Source organism: Polypterus senegalus, chromosome 3 (genome assembly GCF_016835505.1).
Source record: "Polypterus senegalus isolate Bchr_013 chromosome 3, ASM1683550v1, whole genome shotgun sequence".
In the NCBI taxonomy this organism is placed as follows: Eukaryota; Metazoa; Chordata; class Cladistia; order Polypteriformes; family Polypteridae; genus Polypterus; species Polypterus senegalus.
Window position 1 is genome coordinate 25,180,590 of NC_053156.1, and position 25,499 is coordinate 25,206,088.

Below are 25,499 nucleotides of genomic sequence, written 5' to 3' on the forward strand. Positions count from 1 at the left end.
ACACTTCTGTGTCTCTTTTCGACTCACTGCTCTTTCTTCTTGGCTTAGTCATTGACGTGCCATCTAGAACATATTAAATTTCTAAGAGCTGGAAGGACATGAAGTGTGTCTACCAAAAGCATTCCAACAACTGAGAGGTTAGATGTCCATAACCTTGTTTTAAATTGGTAAAGTAGGGCGTGACGTACAAAAGTCACAGGTCTTGCTTCCAAAGGTTGCAAGGTCTAGTCTCGTAGGACGTTAAGTGTCTCTCCAAGATGATCAGACCTCAACCCAAGATTTTTTTTATTATAATAGAGAGATGTAGAAAAAATATAAAAATATTTTTGAAGATACTCCCGATTTAAAACAATTGATTACTTAAGTTCTTTAAGACAATATGAAGGGTAAAGCCTGTGGCATAGTTGGCAATTCTTTCTTATTTGACTGTACATTTATAATAATGCTGTTAAAATGTTTATGTATTTGGTAGCTTCTTTCTATTAAAAGAATGGGTCATGTCTGAACGAAATGTGTTGAATTCCACCAGGATGTTTGCAATTATGTTGGTTTAGCAGTGCTTTATCTTACTAATAAGGAAAAAAAACTGTTTAGAAGATTATATCCAGATGGACCATGAAAGAAAGTTAAAAGACAAAATTTCTCGGTGATACATCCGATGAAGGCTGTATAGCGGAAATGTTGTGATTGCTACCTTCCTTCTTGTACGGCGTGGAAATTACCTTCTAACTTTTTTCCTTTGTGGATGCACATTTCATTGTAATGTTTTACCAGAAAAAATAAAAATAAAAAAAAGGCAAAACACATAGCCAAATGGGCTCTCTTCAAAATTTTTTGTTCTACCATTCATATTATTTATTCAAACAAATCCATTTAAAAGCATTGCTCTTTGAGTTGTACCCATGGACGTGAATTATTTGGGGAAAATAATCTTAAAATTGAACTCTGGTCCTTCCTACCTATGCAAACAAAGGGCCCAATCGGCCAATCAGAGGAACAACGTGAACAGAAGTTTGCAGCTTGGGGGAAGGAAAGTGTATTTGGGTGGCAAATTGCTTGCTTGAAATGACCTAATCAGTATTGGTCTAGATTTTGTAGGAGTGGGTGGGATTTTGACTGTGATTGGGCTGTAAATATCTGTCTATCCAAATGATTAATGATTTTAAATATAAACCTGTGCTATAATCTGAGAAGGTCTGACCTTATCTTACTGCCACCTACAAGCCTATCATTGAAGCCAAAGGTATCTGTGTGTGTTTGGGGGTAGAGGTGGGTCTAGAAGGAGTTTGTTGTTTGCTTTTATTAGATTTATTTGTGACCTTCTGTAAAGTTTTAATTTCCCCTCTGGGACAAATAAACTATAATCTAACCTAAAGTGCCTGTCACATCTGACAATCCCTTCCCGACAGCACATACTCTGCCAGTGTTGCCAACTTGGCAATTTTGTTGCTATATCTACTGACTTTTTAAACCCCTTTGGGGACTTTTCTTTAAAAAAGAGCCAAGCAATAAATAGAGCGACATTTTCAGTTGATGTGACTTTTTTTTCATAAGTTGCTGACAACAGTTCATGTAAAAACTGACTGCTATGCGGTTCAGTAGAAAACTGCCCACAGTGTGTTTGTTTGGAGTCACAAATGAGCCGCACTTGCACAAGACAGACCATTAAATACAACCGTCGTTCCACCCTAGAAGGCGCGTTTTTTCTCCGTCTTGAACCTGAAATGATTTAACGAACAACAAGGCTATATTTTTAAGTGCTTGAAAAGCTTATTTTACATTTATGCTTATTGTGCGTCAAGTCAATAACAAAATTTTGTTAAACATAGTAGGTTCTTAATGCACAGCACATAACCAAAACATTAAAAAAAAGGGTATTTGTCTGAAGTTGACTGAAGATGTACCAATCAGTTACATTTGCAAATGTATTAAAAAAAGAATAGGAGTCAAACCTCGATTTCAAAGGATGGCTGAAGCCCTGCATTGGTAATGATTCTAGACCATACTGTCTTTACTGCAAGACAGACTTGCATGTTAAATTGTGTGCCCGTTGAAAAATCAAAACCATATAACTCTTCAAAACAATCCACACTACCATTCAAAACTTCTAAAAAATTCTATTTTACTATTATTTAATTTGTACTGAAACTTGTTTTTACAACATTTCCAATAAATGAAGAGTGCACAAGCTTAATTTGAAAATATTTTTAATTTGTGGTCTGTAATCTACACTGTTTATTTCACTATACATCTTACGTAATGAACAAAGCAAATTATTATTGCTCACTTTACTTCACTGCTAGCACGGAGACTTGTCTTGCTCAACTGGAAGGATCCTAGCCCACCTCTTAAGTCAGTGGATAACTGATATTATATACTGTTTGAAATTGGAAAAAATCAAATTCTCACTTAGAGGATATGTGAAAAACTTTTTTTTAAACCTGACAGGATCTAATCAATAACATTATAGAATAAGCATTTATATTGGAGAAAAAAAAAAAGACTCCTTTCTCTCTTTACTACTATCTACTGTTTTGCTAGGGTTGTTGGTCTTTGTCTCTCATGTGTGGGGGTTGATTGGATTTTAGTTTTGTTATGTTTGACTTGATTTCAATGGAATGTTATATGCTTTATAATAAATTCAATAAAAGATCCAAAAAAAATTCTTGATCAAAGCTCACAAAAACTACACTTTCTCTTATAAACGAATTACTACGGTATTGTCTTATTTTAAAGTACATTTTATTTACACAGAACAATTATAAGCTTCTGGTACATACATGTGTGCCATTTTTTCTAGTCTTATTAGAATGGATAATTTCTTATATACGTTAACATAACGTTAGGATTTTAATTTCCTTTCACTGCATTGTATAACACAATGTAGTATAATCTATTTTAATTAATTTCATGTAATTATACTTGTGTGAACTATGGTTTATTGAAGTTTCAGTAAAACCTTTTTTAGTTAGTCAATTTAGTATGCTATGCAAATGACACGATTACGATTTTCTATTGAAATTAACATGACGTTATAATCTGTTACAATTGTTAGCTATCTCGTATGGCTGCAATGCATGACATTTTCCCCGGGTAGCCGAGAATGAGATCCTACCTACGATTTCTCCTGCACTCTGTTACGGACACGCAACCGTCCATAAACCTCCGGCAGCACACATTTTTTCAGCGCAGCCCTTCACACAGTGCTAAGCTCGTTTCCCTTTCCTGTCTGCGATTACCTTGCGGTTAAAACAAGCGTGATTTCTTAGAACTCCCGTTAGATTTGTCTTTCCACAGCACGGCCTTTCCACCCCGAGTCACGTAACTTTTATATTTTAATTTTTGTACTGTAGTCGGGATCACCGCTATCTGCCACACTCAAACAATCACCAACGCACGGCTTCTCACCTGGTACTCCGGCAGCTGCTTCAAGAGAAAACACGCCAACACTTCGTCGCAATGAAACGTGCCGTTGTGCGTCCCAATCTTCTTCATCGGCTCCATGACCTTCTCGCAACAAGCCCGTTTGGCCTTAGGGGAAAGCATGCGTCCCAAATCAGCTCCGCTAAAAATGAGCGGGACCCGTCGTATTGTCCGAAAGGGCACGCGGGTAGCGAAAGCCACGGCTTTAAAAGTGAGCACAAGCGGCCAACTGTGGCGCCAAAAAAACATGCGGAACTACAGTCGTTACCACGTGCGCTCGGCCGGACATCGGAACACTGCATCGGTGGATGTTGCATTCAGGAATGATTTATAGCGCGCTCCAATTCTGAGCGGAGTCTGTCACTACATGCAGAGGTTAACGTTGAGTCTTTGACTACCTTGTTACATCGAAAATAAAAGTTCCAAACGGAAAGTTTAATGTATCTCATTTGTCATAGCCTGACGAGAAACCACAGAAAATATTTTTGTTTAGTAACAACACGGGTCTGTAGAATTAATTTAATAATTCTTTTTTAATTATGGATAGCCATTTGTATATGTGTTCATGAACAGACTAAAAAATTGAGATGTTTTCTCCGCGTCATGCTAAAGTACGAACTTGAAAATGAATTTAATTAAAACCGAACAATATACAATATATATCTTTGTACGTAGTATTGTTTAGTGATGGGCGCACAAGGCTTTTAGATAGATAGATACTTTATTAATCCCAAGGGGAAATTCACATAATCCAGCAGCAGTATACTGATGCAAAGAAACAATATTAAATTAAATAGTAATAAAAATGAAAAAAATAATAATAAATAAAAAAAGCAGACAATAACTGAGTAATGTTCGCATTTACTCCCCCGGATGGAATTGAAGAGTCGCATAGTGTGGGGGAGGAACGATCTCCTCAGTCTGTCAGTGGAGCAGGACGGTGACAAAAGTCTGTCACTGAAGCTGCTCCTCTGCCTGGAGATGATCCTGTTAAGTGAATGCAGTGGATTCTCCATGATTGATAGGAGTTTGCTTAGTGCCCGTCGCTCTGCCACAGATGTTAAACTGTCCAACTTTACTCCTACAATAGAGCCTGCCTTCTTAACAAGTTTGTCCAGGCGTGAGGCGTCTTTCATCTTTATGCTGCATTTTTATAGCTTCTTGATGATTGTGCCGGAAAAAAGATCAGCAGCTTCGAAACTAGTGACATCTGGTGGGTTGCAGAAATAGCAGCTGTATGAGCTCGACACAGCCCAAGTATTTCTCGCTCTTGTTGATGGTATAGTTATTATCGGACAGGTGCACTAAAAACTGAAGAACACTCTGTGTGTTCATTTTGATTTTATGACAATCATGTTATCATTAGTCCTAAAGATGCAGTTTGATGCCATTCTGAACATTGTACTTGTAGCACTGCACAGTGCTCGCCTGTGCCAATGGCGTCCCCCTCATCACATTGCTCTTTTACAGTATGTAGCTCACTATCCTTAGAATCCCAGATGATTCTGCACGTATGGAGGGTATTGATAAAGGGGATGAGAGAGAGGAGAGGAGTTACGATGGAGAACTTGTTTTCTTGGTGCAAAGAGAATTGTCTGCATCTTAACATCAGCTAAACCAAGGAACTGCCTATTGACTTTTGCCTCACCAGAGAGCCTCCATGTCCTGTCAGTATTCAAGGAGTGGCTGTAGAGGTGGTCCACTCCTACAAGTACTTGTGGTCCACATTAATGGCAGGTTCGACTGGTCTGAGAACACAGAGCAGCTATACAGGTATAGGAAAGGTCAGAACAGACTTTTTTTTCATACTGTGTTCCTTTAAAGTGGGAAGTGACAACATTTACTTGTTCTGTAATGTTGTGACGGCCAGTATGGTGTGCTGGGCTGGTAACATCACTTCAAGAGAGGCCCACCTAATGAACAAGGTGATTATTAAGGCCGGCTCACTTATGGGATGCACTCTGGACCCCCTGGAGGTAGTAGAGAAGGAAAGAATCAAGACAAAACTGAGTGTCCTTATGAACAATGCTGCACATCCTCTTTCTGACATGATGATACAACAAATTATTCAGCAGAAGCGTGTCAAGAAACGTCACTGTGGCTCCTTCATACTGACTGCAGTACACCTGCATAATGACTCACTGTGATAGCCAAATCAAAAGTTTTCTTTTCTTTGCTTTTAGTCATTCTGATATTTACGTATTTATTTACTGAGCCTATGTAAAAAAAGATATCCCTTGGAGACAAATCTATCTATCACATACTACCTGCTTCTATCTATCTATCTATCTATCTATCTATCTATCTATCTATCTATCTATCTATCTATCTATCTATCTATCTATCTATCTATCTATCTATCTATCTATCTATTGTCACACACATGCGAATAGGGGGCAGTCAACAGGCCCAATGCTGTGTGAAAATAACAACTGAAGGGAGTTGATACAGAATGTTTATGCCTCTCTCTCTTATCCTCCAGGAAAAAAGGAGACAAATAAACCGCGTACCTTTTGGAATTCGGCCACAACTACAGCGTCCACTTAAAACAATCCTCTTCTGGGTTCCAAAGATTAGATGCTACTAGATGAATTCACTTCCGCCTCCCGTCCGTATCATTATCTCCGGTATATGTCTTTCACTGTAAATGTCATTTATTGTCCGTCTGATATAAAAGTCCCCCCTGTTCCACTCATCAATGTCTCATGAAAAGTTTGTTTATGTACTTGGATTACGGTGTAGTAAGACAATTAAAAAGACCTACAGTATAAGAAATGGCATCCCAAACCTTCACAAGAGTCTCTTGTGAAGGTCTTCACACTATCTATCTATCTATCTATCTATCTATCTATCTATCTATCTATCTATCTATCTATCTATCTATCTATCTATCTATCTATCTATCTATCTATCTATCTATCTATCTATCTATCTACTCCCAGTCCCTTTAGGCTTCTTTTGGATAAGTCTTTAATCTCCATTCTTCTGCACTGTAAGATGGGGTGCACAAATAACAAGAGACATAATAGAACACTACATAACACATTGAAACACAATAGTTATAAATTAATAATTAAAGAAAATATGCTCAAGGAAAATATTAAAAAAAGTGAACCAGAAACAGAACTAATAGAACAATGCAATATAATAGACAATAATGGCAAAAACATTAATTACATCAAGCATAAGCATAAGTCAAAGCTATACCCCTGCCTGAAACCATAACAGTTATAATAAATCTTCAAATAAACAAGGGGAAAATGTGTGCACTCCAGAAGAACATTAGCCAGGCAGGGATCTGAACTCAGGGTTCTGGTGCTGGGGTGTTACAGTACTGGCCTACGTTAATGAAAATGAACTAAAAGGAAAACAAAGTAGACGTAAGCAGGAGGAAGAGAAAACAACAGTTCAAATTCACCTCTGCCTCAATGGCAACTACATTTTCTACGTTGACCTCAGACAGTGAGGCGAGAGTTCCTTAACATCCTGTCAAAATCCCCTTCTACAATATTACTGTGATGCTGTGTCTGTTGCCACATCAATTTTGTACAAATCTTGTTTCTAATAAAAGGGAGATTCCTCAGGCATGACTTGGAGCAATCAGCTCTTACACGTTAATCATGGTAAGCAGCAGTGTAATCGCCCCTCCCAAAACCCCCCGATTGTAATTGTGCAAGTAAGATGTGGCTCAGGGATGACCTGTTTGGATAAAACATTTGTCTTTATTTGCATGTCACCTTGGATCACTGGTAATGTTAGATGGAGCTGAGATCACAGGCAGCTCTGCTCTCAAACGCAAATTTATGACTCTACTGTAAGGCTATAATCCTTCTGAATCAAATGTGAAAATTAAACTTGCATAATAATTATCTATCTATTATATAGTGACTTTTACATCTATCTATCTATCTATCTATCTATCTATCTATCTATCTATCTATCTATCTATCTATCTATCTATCTATCTGTCTGTCTGTCTGTCTGTTTGAACAAAGGCAGGTGTCTCAGCTGTCCAGAAGACCAACTCCATAGCTTTGTTGGGCTGAATGGCCTGGTCTCGTCTAGAGTGTTCCATCAAATCCCATCGTGTGAATCAGGAAATCTACAAGGTTTGATTTAGGAATATTATGTTAGGTAGAATGCCCAATGGGGGGCAGGCAGACAATTGGCCTTGGACCCCCTGCAGATATTTTTTTCTCCAACCTAATTTTGTTTGTTTTTTTCTGTCCTCCAGGCCATCTGACTTTATCTTGTTGTGTTGTTATTTATTCTGTAATATTACTGCTTATTTATCATTATTTTCTCTTCTTTAACTTTCTTTTTGTCATCTTGTAAACATCTCGTATAGTGCCTTTCATATCTATCTATCTATCTATCTATCTATCTATCTATCTATCTATCTATCTATCTATCTATCTATCTATCTATCTATCTATCTATCTATCTATCTATCTATCTATCTATATTTCAAACCACTATCCAAAATCATTCTCTGTTATCCAAGATCATGCCCAGCTTTAGATCATTGTGTTTATATTAGTTGACAAGCTGGTAAACGTTTTGGGGGACCTTAGTATAGATGAATGAAACAGCTGTGGACATGCGACCTGCTTTTGGATCCTACAACTAAATTTGTGATGTCTGTCTGGAGATGCCATTTTCTGCCTGTGTTTTCTTTGGCAGCTCTGGTTTCTTCTTAGATAAAAGGTGTGCCCACAAGTCATCTGATGTTGTTACATTACTCAGTTGTAGAAAAGGATTTGAATGTGACATAACAGAATTTTGTTTTGTGGTCTAATGTTTGAGGCTTAATTTGTCTAATAAACAAGGCTGTTGGTTTAGTCCCAGCCTGTCATGTGGATAGAATTGCTGTGCCGGCCTAAGATCCAGTAATATAATTATATAGCTTTTTGCTTGGAAAGTATTCTTTGTTAAATACCTACAGTGAATTTTTGCCCTTCAGTCTATACTCAATTACCCTTCATGTCCAAATGAGAACATGTTTTCAGAAACGTTTGCAAATTTTTTTTAAATCAAATTAAAAACAGAAATCTCTCATTGTTACAAGTGTTAGGACCCTAAATTCAGTACCTTGTAGAAGCCTCTTTTGCAGCAATTCCATCTCTGAGTCTTCTTGTGTAAGTCATATCTGGATTTGGGCAGTTTATTCCATTCTTCTTGCCAGATCCTGTCAAGATCCATTAATTTGGATGGGAAGCTTCAGGTCTCTCCCCAGATGTTCTATGGGGTTTATATCTGGACTTTGGCTGGGCCACTCAAGAATGGTCTGAGACTTTTCCCAAAGCCACTCCAGCATTGTCCTGACTGTATGCTTCAGGTCATTATCATTCTGAAAGATGGACCATCACCCCTGTCTGGTGTCACATTCTCTCTGGAGCAGGTTTTCTCCATTTGGCAGCATTCATATCTCCCTCAGTTCTCACCAGTCTCCCTGTCCATGCCATTGAGAAGCGCCCCATAGCATAATGATGTAGAGCTGGTATTGGGCAGGTGATGAGCAGAGCTTGGTCTTTGCTAGACATATCACTTGGTGTTCTGCCCAAAGAGTTCAATGTTTGCCTAAAGAATCCAAATCTTTAAATGCCGTTTGGCAAACTCCAAGTGAGCTGTCATATGCCTTTTCCTCTAGAGTTACTTCCCACTAGCCACTGTACTATAATCGTGTGATTGATGAAGTAATGTTGAGTTAGTCGTCCTTTCAACAGGTTCACTCATCTCAGCAGAGGATTTCTAAAGCTCTGTTAGAGTGATCATTGGGTTCATTGTCTCTTCTCTGACCAAGACCATTCTTGCCTGGTTTCTCAGTTTGGCTAGAAAGATGACCCTTGAAGGAGTCCTGATGGCTCCAAACATCCTCCATTGCACAATTATTGAGTTATTATAACACCTAAATAAGCCAAAATAGAGGGATGGAATGTGTGAAAATGCTAGATCTTTTAAAATACTGAAGATATTGAAGCAATCCAGAACAACAGCAACAATGTATTTCATGCACTGCTCAAAATTGCAGACAAAATGCCTCAACAGGCTTTCACAGGTCCAGTTTTTTGATAGCCCCCCAACCTCGACTCCCTAAAAAGAGAAGAAATAGGTCATTTATAATACTTTTTGTTGTATGTGTTATATGTATACTTTTAAAATATTGATTAATTAATTTTAATATAGTGATGTTTGTTCTTGTTATATTTTTTGTTTCAATAAAGTACTTTTAAAATCTCAAAAAGAAGAGAAGGAAAAAACTCCCAAAAAAAAAAGTTTGTAAAAAAAATGGAAGAAATCTTGGGAAGGGCCATTCAGAGACAGACCCCCTTTCCAGGTAAGTTATGTGTACAATGGGTGTCAAAAAATGGGGCAAATCTTCTTTTATACTATGCTACCCTGGCTGTTTGTTTGTCTGTCCAGGATTTTAAATCACCTGTACCTCCCAAACTATTTGACCTATTGACCTAAAATTGGGTACACATAAAGTACATGACATCTACTGTCCGCTTTCGGGGAGATAATTTTTATTACTCTTTTTATTTTAATTTATTGTAGAATCAACTCTCAGCAGCGGGTAGCCGTGTGGCACATGTGTATGGGTGCCGATCTCATCCCTACCACCTTCACCATCACTTCTCCTACCTCTTCATATCTTAAATCATTCTTGAGGCAGATTGAAGACTTAAGTGGCATCTTAAGTGAAAAATTAAAGAAAACGTACTAAGTAATTGCAACACAAAAACTGACTTAATCAGTTTTAACGCAAAAAGATGCCGAAGAAAGAAGAGAAGAAGCGGGCCGCTAGGGTGGAGAAAAGAAAAGCTGCTCAGGAAGCAGCAAGCACATCAACCTCTGAGCAAACGAATGCTAAACGTACAGAGAAAGAGGATGACAACTAGGAATGCTCAAGTCAAGTGGAATCACTGCACATTATCATGCAGTCCTTCATCACTGATGTTATATATTATCTGAAATTGGAAAAAATCTAATTCTCACTTAGAGGATCTGTACAAAACAGGATCTGATAAATAACACTTTAGAATAAGCATTTAAATTGAGGAAGCTGATTCTCTTCATTTTTTATTCTATTTATTTATTTATCCTACTATTCAAATTTTATTCTGTTGGCCTAGCTCTCTTTCTCAGGGTTGCGTATGATTTGTTTCAAACCTAGTTTTGTAAAACATGACTTGCTTGTATGGAATGTTATTCGATTTTGATAAATTCAATAACATTAAAAAAAAAAATGGGGCAGATACACACGACACACAAAACAGAACACATTAATCCTCTTCACAGAGCCTGATGGCCAATCTGTCATGGCCACCTCAGAAATTTAACACAACAGTACAAACAACTTTGATCTTGTGCAGCACTCCTTACCAAGTGCAGGCGCAGAGCACCACAACAACTCTCAAGGCAAAATGCAAGAACAGATGAACCCACTCACTAATTACAGAAATGTCAAATATAATGATATCAGATATGTTCTAGAACACCAAAAACAAAATACAAACTAATCAACTTATTGTCAGTGCCACATGGGTTGGATGGGCATCCCGGCTAGAGGAGGGGATGGTTCCTTACCCAAACGGGAGGCTCTAAGCAAGCAGATAGGCATCGCGGCCAGGAGAAAGGAAGGAAGAGATGGTCAGAAGGGATGGACGGGCAGCCCATCGGATATGTTATTCCCCCAGGACACAAGATGGCAGCAGCCCTCCATATTGACACCCATTTGGGAATCAGCAGTGAATGCTGGGAGATCACCCTACTGGGGACCACGGGTGCCACAAGGGGGTGCTGTCATGAGATGCACTCCCCAATTTATGGACCTTCCGTATGACCCAGAAGTACAGGGAGATTCACTCGAAAGATGCCCTGAATATTCTGTAATAACTCTCACCAGGACGAAGCAATCTAAATGAGACAATGTGCAGTGTGCTTCTCAGTACAGGGAGCTTCAAACAAACAAGCCGGGATGCCCAAGCATCAGAGTGATGAGGTAGGCGCCGGACAGCCATTGCGACGTTTAACCTCCATTTGCAACTACTGAGTGCATACTGCATGCCCATACCCCTTCACTCAGTCACTCGACTTCTCATCAGGATGGTGGTGTACAGTATTGAGCAGTGCGTCTTCATGGTGCGAACCTATTGGGTCAACAATTCGTTTAAGCAATGTCAGAATCAACTATATAATCGTGAAGGTTACTTCCAGCAAGATGGAGCAACATGTCACACATTGGCAAGGAGCATGGTAGAAATTGAGTCCTTCTTCAGCAACGGGGTGATTTCAAAGGGGCTTTGGCCACCACAGTCGCTGGATCTATGTTCAATTTATGTTCAATTCATCATAACAACTATTCATGGTGGCTCTAAAATCGGTACTGACCCCTACTCTCTTTTCTGTTTCTTTTTCCGGTTTCTTTGTGGTGGTGGCCTGCGCCACCTCCACCTACTCAAAGCTTCATGATGCTCCAACAATGATGGACGGATTAAAAGGAAGAAGTCTACGTGACCATCATCATCATCAAGCCCTTCCGTGAGAACCCTAAATCCAAAGAGGACTGTTTCATTTATGTTAGGTAGAATGCCCAGAGGGGACTGGGCGGTCTCATGGTCTGGAATCCCTACAGATTTTATTTTTCTCCAGCCGTCTGGAGTTTTTTTTGTTTTTTCTGTCCCCCCTGGCCATTGAACCTTACTCTTATTCGATGTTAATGTTGATTTATTTTTTTATAATTATGTCTTTCATTTTTCTATTCTTTAATATGTAAAGCACTTTGAGCTACTGTTTGTATGAAAATGTGCTATATAAATAAATGTTGTTGTTGTTGTTGTTGGATCTGACACCACCAGATTTCTTCCTTTGGGGTTTGCTCAAAGGAAAAGTCTATCAGAACAATCCTCACACTATGGAAGATTTGAAGGAAAACATCCAACGTGAAATGACTTCTATTCCCCCAACTTGCCGATATGTTCAGGAAAATGGAAGGCCGTGTCAAAACGTGTCTGGCAGAAAATGGAAATCACTTCCAGCATCGCATGTAATACAACTGATTACACATACGTCAAGGTATAGAGCGTATTGTTTTGGTTCATCCTAACAGGACTTACAACAGAATATTGGGGACCACTTTCGAGTGAATCTTCCTGTACTTCAATTGGGCATTGGTACTGGCGCCAGAACTAATAAAAGGTACCCCACTTCCTTATCCAGGCAATCCAGAGTCGGGAGGAGATGGACAAAGCTTGCTGGAGGAGGAGTGGAGGCAAAGACAGAAAGAAAGAGAAAGGAAGAACTGAGGATTGTGACTGCTTGGTGCATCGTACTGTGCTGCTGTGGGGAGTGAAGGAAAGGCGCTTCCCTACTATAATAAACGCTGTGCTTGGACTTGTGTCTCTGCCTGTCTACTGTATGTTGGGGTTGGGGCAGCTGGAGCACTCCTGATTTCCACAATATGCAAAACAACACCATCTGTCCATCAGCTAATTGTAGAACCACCGGCAGATTACAGAAAATGAGTCAGACAAGCCAGATGCAGTCAGTGCGAGCCCTGGAGACCTCGGCCAACAAGTCGCCTTCCCTTGCACTTTTTATTTTTAGTGACTTGCATACTGCTGTGTTGGATGAGGATTAATTAAAAAATAAATCACAACACCAAGAAAAATGTGACGGCTCCAGTGAATATAAGAAATCTGGCAACCCTATGGCTTAGCACAGCTCACCTCCAAGCTAACGCGTAAATGGAAGCTCCAGAACAGTGAAGCAGACACAGATTTTGTTTAGGAATGGCAGTGAATAAAGCATACAGAACTGCGACTAGACTGTAACACAAAACATTGCAAAGAAATAAATATAAATACAGACCATAATGTGTGAATCTCTTGTGTTGCACTTCCTTGAACCTTTATCATCTCAGTAGCTATACAGTTTTGGAAATATCAAAGAAACGTAACTACCGCTATTCTGAAATGACCTCCCATAGAGACCCATATGGTCAATTTAGCATAAGTCAAAACAGGTAAAAGTTCAGAGAAAAAAATGATTGGACTCACCTTCATGGAAATATGAAAATGAAATGCTAAGTTAGCAGAACGTCAGACACCATGGGTAATTATAGATGCAAAGTATAGGCAGGGATGCAATTTGAAGACATACAATCACACCAGATGTGCCAGAGAGCAGCAGCAGAGAGCTCAGCAGAGCTGGTGAACACCTGGGCCAGGAAGACCAACTGAAGGTACGTGAGAAACCGGCTTTGGAGATACTTGAAAGGTGGCGGTGCGGAACGGTTGGGGGCGCATTAGGGTGTTTTGGGTTGGACTGTAAGTGAACATTGAAAGCACATGCTGCTGAATTAAATAAATATTTTTTTTTTTTTTTTAGCAAAACAACTGCACCAGTGCTTTGGGCAAATGAAAGCTTGGTTCCTAGCTTGTGTATGTCAGGATAGAAGACCTGAAATGGAATAGATAGATAGATAGATAGATAGATAGATAGATAGATAGATAGATAGATAGATAGATAGATAGATAGATAGATAGACCCCTTAACTTTCTGCACACTTTATAATGTTGTATGTTTAATTCTAAATGGATACATTTGCTATTTCTGCCATTCAATCTGCATTCAATAACCCATATTGACAAAGTAAAAACATTTTTCCTGGATGCTTTGCAAACCTTTTTATTCATAGAAGTATTCAGACCCTTAGTTCAGTAATTTGTAGAAGCCCCTTTGGCAGCTTTTCCACTATCGAGCCTCCTTTGTAAGTCTCTACAAGCTTAGCATGCGTGTTTTTGGGTAGTTAATCCTGTCCTTTCTGGCAGATCCCCTTAGGCTCCATGAGATGGGATGGGAAGCTTTTGTAAACTTCAGGTCTCTCCACAGATGTTCTATGGGGTTTAAATCTGGGCTTTGGCTGGGCCACTCAAGAACAGTTAGAGAATTATCCCAAAGTCCCTCCATGTTCAATGTATGTATTGTTACGCTGACTGGTGAACTGTTGGCCCAGTCTGAGGCAGTGAACACTTTGGAACAGGTTTTTCCCAAAGACCTCTCTGCATTTGGCTATGCTCATCCTTCCCTGAAATCTGACCAGTCTCCTTTACCCTGCAGCTCAGGTGCACTTTAAACTTTCATATGTCTTTTTTCTTCAAGCGTGTCTGTCCACTCTATCTTAAATGCTCGATTGATGGAGTGCTGCTGAGATGGCTGTCCTTCCAAAAGATTCTCCCATATCAGCAGAGGACATCTGGAGCTCTGCTAGAGTGACCACTTGTTTTTTGGTCACTGCTTTGACCAAGAACCTTCTTTCCCAGTATGGTTATCTGAGAGAATGACAGGCTTGACTAAAAAATTTTCAAGCGTTACTCTGGCACTCCCCATTTACTTAAAGGACCAAACAGAAACAAGCGCTTTATAGCCTGAAAATGAAACAAAAACAGTTGCCAACAAAATAATGTAGCATGACAATTTCTAAGTGTTTCTCCATCTGTGTGATTGAGGAGCTCCTTTGCTCTGCTCACTTGGGTGAGAAGGTGAGAAGTGTTGCCACCTTCCGGGAAGTCATGCTTTTATGGCTCAGAGACCAGAAGGGGTGAAGTCAGTTGCCCTCACTGGACAGTTTCTCTGAACTGTGTAAGACAAGACAAGACAGTTAATGGCAGTGGCCTCTCTCAGTCCGAGTTGGAACAATATATGTGCGGAGGAACTTCGAAGGTGACCTTCTGATGACACTGGTGTTACTTAGTTGGGTTGGATGGATAACTCTAGGAAGAGTCCTGGTGGTTCTACTTCTTCCATTTCACAATTCTTGAGGGAATACTCTAAACTTTACCAACGTTTAGATCTGCTTGCCTTAAACTATGCCTATTCAGTCGCCACAGTTGGATTCAAATCAAATTATAAAAACTTCTCAAAGAGAATCAAAGCAAACTGGATGCACATGAACACAATTTGGAGTGCCACTGCAAAGGGTCTAAATACTTTTATAAATGAGAGATTTCAGTTTAAGATTTTTTAAGAATTTTTCAAACCTTTCTGAAAGCATGTTTTCTCTTTGTCTTTCTGGGTTATTGAGTGTTAGTTGGTGTATCACTTCAAGAAAGCAGTGTACCCTGTTGCCACTTGTGCTTTTCTAGCAGGATGCTACTGTATGCCATGTGGGTAACAAGGTCCTGGAATGGCTGAGTGATCAGATACTAAAGAGACCTTAAAGCAATGGCTTTCCAGCTCATTAGATCTCAATCCAGAGATGAACTGGAACAAGCTGTAAGAATAGAGAGGTACAATAATGGGGCAGCACAGTGGTGCAGTGGTAGCGCTCACTGTAAGGGTGGCCAGGTTAGCATCCCCAGCCCTCCCTGTGTGAAGTTTGCATGTTCTCCCCGTATCTGTGTGGGTTTCCTCTGGGTACTTCTGTGTCCTCCCACAGTCCAAAGACATAAAGGTTACGTGGATTGATGATACTAAATTAACCCGTGTGTGTGGTTGGGGTGTGTTTGTTCACCCCATGATGGACTGGCACCCTCTCCTGGGTTTGTTCCTGCCTTGTGCCCAATGCTAGCTGGGAAAGGCTCCAGCAGACCCCCACAACCCTCTTCAGGACTAAGCAGGTTGGAAGATGACTAACCAGAAGATAAATGTACAATAACTCTGGGGCAATATGGATTCAGTACAGGCCAGCATTTCAAAGTCTGGCAGAGCAGCAAGCTCTTAGGCTGGGGTATCTAAGACTATGGTGGTAATTCTGTGTCACTTTCAGACTTTTCAGAATATGGATTTTTCTTTTAATCACAAAAGAGTATATTTCATTTTGTTCAATGGTTCCCAGGAGAACATCTGCAGCCTTACAGTGTCTTGTACTTTTTCAGAGACGACTCCCCTTCTATCTGTCCAGCTCCTCTGGAAGGCCCTGCCATGAGGAAGAGTCTCTTCATCTTGCTCGGTGAGTGCCTGCCCTTTCCTCTGGATGTTTCTGGCACCATTCTGTTTCAACCTATCAGAGTGAATATGGACAAAAGTGAATTAGATTGGAAAATGAATGTTTTCAGGTGAATATGGGCCTTCATCATGGACAGTTTTGGGTCTGTTGCCATTGATGATGGAGACAGAGGGTGTGACTTGTTGTCGGTGATTGTCACAGTACGGTGTATTGTGAGAGACTGGGCTTTAAACCATAGGGTTACTGGTTTATTTGATGTCTAACTCACATTATGGTTCTGAATATCTGTAGTTTTAAAATGCTTTGGGATACTAGAATATGAGAAGAATTTTATGCTGATGGTGAAAAGAAGAAAGATATAATAAAACTGTAAAACTGCAATAGAAATAAATGGCATGGAAGAAAATGATGGTGGTTGGAGGCCCAGTAGTGTGGCAGAAGCTTGTCCTTACAGACTTTGTGGTAAAGGTAGTGGGCACCTAACAATAAAAAATGTAGTGGGCTCATAAAATGTTTACTGTCAAGGCCGTCTCTACAAAGTGTGTGTGTGATGACATCCAGATTAGGTTAGATTGGATAAACTTTTTAACCCCAAGGGGAAATTTACATGTATACAGCAGCAGAAACCTACAGCCAATCAATAGATAGATCAATAAATACATAATAAATAAAATGAATGTATATTGTGCAGAAATTGCAAAGTAAGCTTAAAGGGTATAAACATTTAGTTTGGGGCGTTGGGAGGATGCGTTAAATTGCCTGATAGCAATGGGCAGAAAAGACCCCTGTGTAGGATTGGGCGTATAGCTAAAAGTGCTCCAAGAGAGTGCGTGACAGTCTGGGTTGGCTTCCCGCTCCATTGTCCATTACTGGAGCTTCTTCAGCCTGAAACTGTTAACAGTCATGAACCGAGATGAGCCAAGCAAATGAGGACACACACATTCAGCAAGTGGCTGGTGCCTGTGCCAAGTGCTTTTATTTAAATTCCAACTAGAACCACATAGTGTTCAAAAAGTACAGACAGACCTGGTTCTCGGATTTTTGCTGCCTTAGAGTGAAGTTGTAAATGGAACCCTGCCACCCCAGTTGCTTTGAGGGGAATCATCACTGCCAGGCCTGTACATTGAGACTTGGAGATAGGACTGGGTCAGGTCAGCTCAGGTTGGGGAGCGTGCACTGGTACAGCACATTGCTACAACCACCACACAATGAAACAGCTTGGAATCCCGGTTGGCAACCCCCCAGTCAGAAACACGGTCCAGTTCCACCCACTGGAAATGACCATCTATCTGCTGCAGCCAGGTGTTACGTTGGCATCCCCTTGGCCTGGTCTAGCTGCTTGGGTCCTCAACAATGAGGATTCTGCAAGTTGTATCACTCTTGGGGAACCACATGGTTGTTGTGCCGTAACTGACGCTCCCTGACAATGCAGGTAACGTGCCTCGTTCGGGACTCCACGAACAACACAAAGTCAAACCAGTGGTACCAAAGAATTCTCTGAAGAGACACAGTAGCAAAGGAGTCCAGTCTTCATTTCATGTCACCAGATAACGTCCATGTCTCACAAACAGGAAGCACCAGGACTCTAAAGACTTGGACCTTCGTCCTTTTGCAGAGACACACACCCCTTTCTAGTGACCTCATGACCCCCCATGCTCTCCCAATCATTCTACTGACTTCATAGGAAGAGTCGTCATTGACATGAATGTCACTGTTGAGGTAAGTAAATCTCTCGATGAAGTCGACACTCTCTCCACAGACAGACACACTGCTGATGGCCATGCTCAAGAGGTCATTAAAGGCCTGGATGTTGGTTTTTATCAGGACACTCACAAGCCCAGACCCTCAGACTCCTCACTTAGTCTCTCGAGAGCCCTGATCAGAGCCTTCAATGACTCAGCGACTGAGGACAGTGAAGTATTTAGGACCCTGAATTCAAAATTTGAGAATGTTGAGTTATAGCAACGTCTGTTACAAGACTGTCTCAGAAAAATACGCTCTTGAGGGGTTGCCATTTCAAAAGATAAGCAGGAATCTGGCTGTATTAGCAGTCTTTACTGATTGATTGCAATACTCTAAATATTATGAGAAGTGAAACGCTTATTGTTACTAAAACCTTACATTATTTCAATAGTTATCTATTTAAACCACCAACTAAAGATGTGCCTTTTGATGATGGTGACATTCTGCATATAAAATATAAACTGCTCAAAAAAATTAAAGGAACACTTTGAAAACACATCAGATCACAATGGGAAAAATAAATCCTGCTGGCTATCTCTAATGCTATGGACTGACAATGTGTTAGGAACAAAAAGATGGCACATCGTTTGATGGAAATGAAAATGATCAACCTACAGAGGGCTGAATTCAAAGACACCCGAAAATCAAAGTGAAAAAATGATGCAGTAGGCAGGCAGGCAGGCTCGTCCATTTTGCCGAAATTTAATAGCAGCAACTCCAAATCGTGCTCAGTAGTTTGTATTACCTCCCCTCCCCCCCACGTGCTTTTATGCTCGACCAGAGCAATGAGCTCCCGTACAGTCTGAGGTCCAACCTGGTGGCGTCGGATGGACCAAAACATAACATTCCAGAGGTGTTTTACTGGATTGAGGTCAGGTGAGCAGAGCGTGGGGGCCAGTCAATGGTATCAATTCCTTCATCCTCCAGGAACTGCCTGCATACTCTCTCCACATGAGGCCGGGGCATTGGGTGTGACAATGGGTCCAAGGATTTCATCATGATACCTAATGGCAGTCAAGGTGCTGTTTTCTAGCCTGTAGAGGTCTGTGTGTCCCTCCATGGATATGCCTCCCCAGATATACCATCACTGACCCACCACCAAACCGGTCATGCTGAACGATGTTACAGGCAGCATAACGTTCTCCACGGTTTCTCCAGACCCTTTCACGTCTGTCACATGTGCTCAGGGTGAACCTCCTCTCATCTGTGAAAAGCACAGAGCACCAGTGGTGGACCTGCCAATTCTGGTATTCTATGGCAAATACCAATCGAGCTCCATGGTGCCAGGCAGTCAGCACAGGGCCCACTAGAGGACATCGGGCCCTCAGGCCACCCTCATGAAGTCTGTTTCTGATTGTTTGCTCAGAGACATTCACACCAGTGGCCTGCCAGCTGGAGGTCATTTTGTAGGCTCTGGCAGTGCTCATCCTGTTCCTCCTTGCCCAAAAGAGCAGATACCGGTCAGTCCTGCTGATGGGTTAAGGACCTTCTACTAGGGGCCTGTCCAGCTCTCCGAGAGCAACTGCCTGTCTCCTGGAATCTCCTCCTTGCCCTTGAGACTGTGCTGGGAGACACAGCAAACCTTCTGGCAATGCCACGTATTGATGTGCCTACCATCCTGGAGAAGTTGGACTACCTGTGCCAGTTTCTGTAGGGTCCAGGTATGGCCTCATGCTACCAGTAGTGACACTGACCGTAGCCAAATGCAAAACGAGTGAAAGGACAGATAAGGAGGGAAAAATGTCAGTGGCCTCCCTCCACCTGTTACACCATTCATTCCTGTTTTGGGGGTCTTCTCATTGTTGCCCCTCTAGTGCACTTGTTGTTAATTTCATTAACATCAAAGCAGCTAAAAACTGATGAATAACCTCCTCTGCTACTTAACTGACAAGACGTTTCATTGACTTGATGCTATACTCTCATTAAAATGGGGTCCTTTACATTTTTTGAGGGGTATATGTAGATATATATATTTTACTAAGACATTACCATTCATCCATTACCCAACCCGCTATATCCTAACTACAGGTTCACGGCGTCTGCTGGAGCCAATCCCAGCCAACACAGGGTGCAAGGCAGGAAACAAACCCCGGGCAGGGCGCGCACACACACACACACACACACACACACACACACACTAGGAAAAATTTAGGATCGCCAATGCACCTAACCTGCATGCCTTTGGACTGTGGGAGGAAACTGGAGCAAACCCACGCAGGCACGGGGAGAACATACAAACTCCACACAGGGAGGACCCTGGAAGCGAACTGGCGTCTCCTAACTGCGAGGCAGCAGCGCTACCCACTGCACCACCGTGCTGCCCCTATCTATGTCTGTTTATCTAATACATAGGGTTGCTCTGAAACGATGCCATATCTGTCAGCACTCTGTTCTAAGGTGGTGCCCCGTTGTCTCTATGTTTCACCACCTGCCTCATGATCAACACTACTTATTCTTATATTCATTTATTTTATTTTTTCCAGGTCTGATTGCATCTGTAGACCCAGACAATGCCAGGAAACGCTTTTATATGCAAAGCCAAAGTCTGACCTGGAGTGCAGCTAGAAGCTCCTGCATGTCTTGCTTTGAAGATCTGGCCGTCATTAAATCATCCCTGAAAACACAATCCATTCCTGCCACGGGTCTCACTCTCTGGGTCGGCGCGAGCCGCCCTTCAGGTGGTAGCTTTACGTGGGTGGATGGAAGTCTATTGACGTACACAAATTGGTGTCCAGGGGAGCCAAACTTTGCCAATGAAAACTGTGTGTCAGTCTATCCTGACAGAACATGGAACAATTATCTCTGCACAAATCTCCTGCCATTCTTGTGCCAAGAAGGTATTCACCGTCTATTACTCTTAAAGTTCAAGCTCAAGTTTTATTTGCCATATACAACTAGTATATCAAAATCCTGCTTATGATTATTTTCTCATTCACAATGCAATCAATGAAAAGAATTAAAAGGAAAATATGAAAAATACAGAAAAGCAATAAAAATCTGAGTTTATGGAGGCAAAATGCCTTTGATAAAGGTAAAAGATGTGCCAAGTAAGATGGAACAAATGCTTGTGATCCAATTCAAGGCAGAAAAGCAGGAATTTTCTAATTTATTTCAAGCCAAAGTCTAAAAGGTTCTATTGTATGTTTGCCCTGTCGATTCCAGGAAGTGGAGATGACTTGCTCTTGGTGACCTGACTTATAGTCCCCATGGAATATAATTAGAGAATTCTGGATTCAGTTCCAGACTGGCATAAATAAGTTTATGAAAGGCTAATTTATAGTTGATTGAAAGAAGCCTAAAGATCTCCTAGATTCCCAAACTTTGTTTACAGGGGAGGACTTATTAGTTTTATCACTTTTGGTTCCTGTGTTGATTCCCCAGTGTATTTTTTTTGTATAATTTGGTGTCACCAGTTTGGCTGGAAGGGAGCTTTTGAGTTTACCAAGGAAGCCAAAGAGTATAAATAAATGTTTATTTATTACCAAAATAATAGTAGACACAGAGAGGTACAAAATATTAAAATAAAGAGATAAAACAATCCTCCAGCTGGCCCACTGGACCTGGCTTAAATGATCTTTGACAGATGAGGGGCTTGGAGCGCTGGCACACCTCTTCTCTTACACGTATTATTAGTATTACAAATAGGAGGTAAAAATGTGAGGTTTGAATACACAAAGGATGGTCGGAAAATCGAGAGTTCACCTTATGAGTAGGATTTAGGAGTCATAGTGGACTCTAAGCTATCAACTTCCCGACAGTCTTCAGAAGCCATTAAGAAGGCTAACAGAATGTCAGGTTATATAGCGCCTTGATGTGTGGAGTACAAGTCACAGGAGGTTCTGCTCAAGCTTTATAACACACTGGTGAGGCCTCATCTGGAGTCCCGGGTGAAGTTTTGGTCTCCAGTGCTGCAAAAAGTCCAGAGAAGAGCGACTAGGCTGATTCAGGGCTACAGAGGATGAGTTATGAGGAAAGATTAAAAGAGCTGAGCCTTTACAGTTTAAGGAAAAGGAGATTAAGAGGAGACCTGACTGAAGTGTTTAAAATGATGAAGGGAATTAGTCCAGTGGATCGTGACGGTGACTTTAAAATTAGTTCATCAAGAATACAGGGACACAGTTGGAAACTTGTGAACGGTAAATTTCACACAAATATTAGGAAGGCTTTCTTTACAAAAAAGAACGATAGACACTTGAAATAAGCAAGCAAGTAGTGTGGTAGACAGGAGGACATTAGGGACTTTCAAAACTCGACTTGATGTTTTTTTGGAAGAAATAAGTGGATAGGACTGGCAAGCTTATTTGGGCTGAATGGCCTGTTCTCATCTAGAGTGTTCTAATGTTCTAACTTCCTATATATTCCTTATGACATTATGGCCTTCTCTTAAAGGATAAGGAAACCCACCAGTTACATTAAACTATTACCCAATGGGGAAATTTAGATGCATACAGCAGAAGAAACCTAAAAAAAATAAGGATATAGACTCACAGGGCCAAAAATACAGCCAATCAATCAATCAATTAGTAAATAAACAAAAATAAACTTAGTGAGTACATTGGGTGGGAACATTGAATTGCCTGATAGCAGTGGGCACAAAAGACCCCCATAGCTGCTTCTTAGCACATTGTAGTCGAATGAGTCTGTGGCTAAAAGTGCTCCAAGAGAACATTTCCTTGGAGGGATGGAGGTGATTTTTCATGATGGTAATCTATTTTGCCTTTATCCCCTTTTCCCCAATAACTTAATGATTGTGATATGCCATCTGTCTGAAAGACAAATGCAATGTCTGTCTCTCTGTTTTTTGCTATTAATGTTTGTGCTATGCCATCTGTTGGAATGGCAAATGCAATACATATGTCTCTATTTTGCTATTTGGTATGGGATGTGTAAAAGCAATATTAAAATTTGTGAGGCACCATCTGTTGGAATGACACATGCAATGCATATGTCCCTGTTATTTTCCATTTGGTATGGGATTTGTAAAGGCAGTATTAATGACTGTGATGTGTCATCTTTTGGAATGACAAATGCAATGCAACGTCATCTGATGAATTGACAGAGACATAGCAACCAGACAGACACGCTGACAGACACACAGGCACTTGTCCTTTTATTAAAGTGGATATAATAGATAAATTATTTGTAAATTTTTCACTGCCCACCCATCCCTGGCAACTGTGGCACAAAAAATTTACTATGCTCTTTTAGTGTATGTAACAATAAAGATCTAATCTAATCTAATCTAATGTAAATGGTGTTCATGGGGTTTTCAGTTTTAGAGCTCTGCACACTACAGAAAAACATTTTTGGCAGCCCCGTCCTCCCAGCATATCAGTTCATACTGGTGTTCTTCTTCCTAAAAAATACTTCTGAAGTACATTTTTTTCCTGCCAGAGTGGTGGCAAGTATATGCCAATAACCAATTCCTGCCAGCTGAGCAACCCTACACAAGGTCAGACTGCACAGAAGTTTAACTCTGGCTGAATGCTGAAAAACATATAATGGTAAATATTACTTGAGTTTTTAATGAACATTTCCTTTTTTGGGATTTCCCTTTCATATCTTCTCCAGATGCATATTCAGGAGTTTTGACCTTCTCTGATGTCACTTGTTCTTCATTAACACTTAACTGGACTCAAGCTCCCGGACCAGTGGTCTCCTACACAGTAACAGCAAGAGGACCCACAAGTCAAATTAAGACTATTATCACGGGCAATGTCACAGGAACTGTTGTGATGGATATGATCCCAGACAGTGTCTACAATTTTACAGTGGTCCCCACAAAGTGCAACATCCAACTTGACATGGCCACTGGTTCAGTAGTCACAGGTCAGTGAATGTCTTTTAATTTCATAGCCATTTAAGTTCAGCTGGGTGTCATTTTCTATGGAAATTAATAATTTCAAATAATTTCATGTTTGGGAGTCTGATCCTACAAAGAAACACAAAAAAGTTGAAGGGTCATAGAATATATAAAAGGACCTCTGAATACATCCGGATAAAAGGGGATGAAGATAAGAACTGTTTAAATTAGGGAATCTGAGGTAGAGAGTTTAGTTTAAGCCATTTCTGAAAATTCATGTAAGGTAACTGACTATCTTCTTACTATATAAAAGCGGTCGGGATGTCCTTCCGTCCCGTGAGTGCTACGCAGGCACGGAGTTTCACACACGCCCTGTCCATTTTGCAATGCACGATGGGATTTGTAGTTTCGTTATTTCCAGGTAAAAGATGATTTTCTACTCCAGACTGTGCGATATCTTCTTCTTTCTTATTATATAAAAGCGGATGGGATTGTCCTTCCATCCCGTGGGTGGAAAGCGTAGCGGTATTCCGCTTATCACAGACTTACTACTTGCAGCTTGCGGTACGAAGCGACATGATGTGAGCAGAGTTCTGGTGCTCAATCGTTCCCTTGCTTTTGTGCGCGATGCGCTGGAAAAATAGACAAAATGATGTCTCTGGAAATAATTAATGTTGATGGAGTACAAATGCATCACCGCGTAGTAAATATCAGGGAGTTCAAAAGGGCGACCTCAATATAAAAAAAAAATTAAATTTCATCACAAAAATAACAGAAACTACGAGTATTAAAGTAATACCGCTCAAATGCAATATAACCAAATTAATGAGTTTGTATAAAATATCAAATTGATGTACATATTGAATTGCCTTAAGAAGTGGTCAACTTAAAAGTCGGTCGACTTGAAAGGCGGGTGAGCCTAGTAGTTATTATAAAATCTAGAAAACACATGTACCTCCAGTCCTCCCAGTATCAATGTTCCAGTCCCAATAGTAAATAGATCTGGAAGTATCCGACACGGACCTTTATACAGAATGATCGACAACGTCACACATCACACACCTCTGTCCTATGGCTACACATTAGCAAGTGTGGTATCAGCCACTTTCATATGTATGTTCTTGTCTGTTTTCGAGGTTTTTATTCGTGAGGATTTCATTTTTGACTTTAGTTTAATGTTTTATTAAAATTTCTTAGGTAATCAGGGCTAGAGGCTGTCAAAAAGCAGACCCCGTTAAAGCCCATTGAGGCATTCCTTGTGTGATTTTGGGCTACACAAGAAATAAATTTTGTTATTCTTGCTGGTGTACAAATGTGAGTCTGTGGCTTGTTTTCTGTGGTTGATTCCCCAAGAGGCAGGCCCACTTCTGAGACCTCCATCTAGCTTTTGAAGGGGTAAAATTGAGGCCTTCAGGAGGGGTGTGTTGAGTTTAGGGGAGTTGTCTGTCAGGATTATATTTCTTGATTTGTCTGTTTAGTTGGATTATTTCTTGCTTTGCTTTGTGGATTGGCTCCTGAATTTGTGTTTGGGATTTGTTGCCTTTTTTAGGCAGGTCCTTTTTTTTGTTCATTTTTTGC

At 40.6% G+C, this 25,499-nt stretch overlaps 2 protein-coding genes across 2 annotated transcripts in view; one reads left to right on the top strand and one right to left on the bottom strand.

Annotated features, from left to right (window-relative positions):
* Nucleotides 1–3,727, bottom strand: part of myg1 (myg1 exonuclease) — an 83,723-nt gene extending 79,996 nt beyond the window's left edge. Inside the window, exon 1 of the mRNA XM_039746812.1 lies at nt 3,409–3,727. Coding sequence (XP_039602746.1) covers nt 3,409–3,672 — 264 coding nt within the window. The 5' untranslated portion in view covers nt 3,673–3,727. The remainder of the gene's footprint in view (nt 1–3,408) is intronic.
* A 9,887-nt stretch (nt 3,728–13,614) lies between these two features.
* Nucleotides 13,615–23,799, top strand: LOC120526438 (C-type mannose receptor 2-like; the record flags this gene model as incomplete). The annotated part of the gene is made up of 4 exons (XM_039749609.1): nt 13,615–13,669; nt 16,305–16,378; nt 20,602–20,955; nt 23,690–23,799. Coding segments are annotated over exons 2-4 (492 nt in total), but the record flags the coding sequence as incomplete, so codon positions are not given.
* Nucleotides 23,800–25,499: the final 1,700 nt, after the last annotated feature.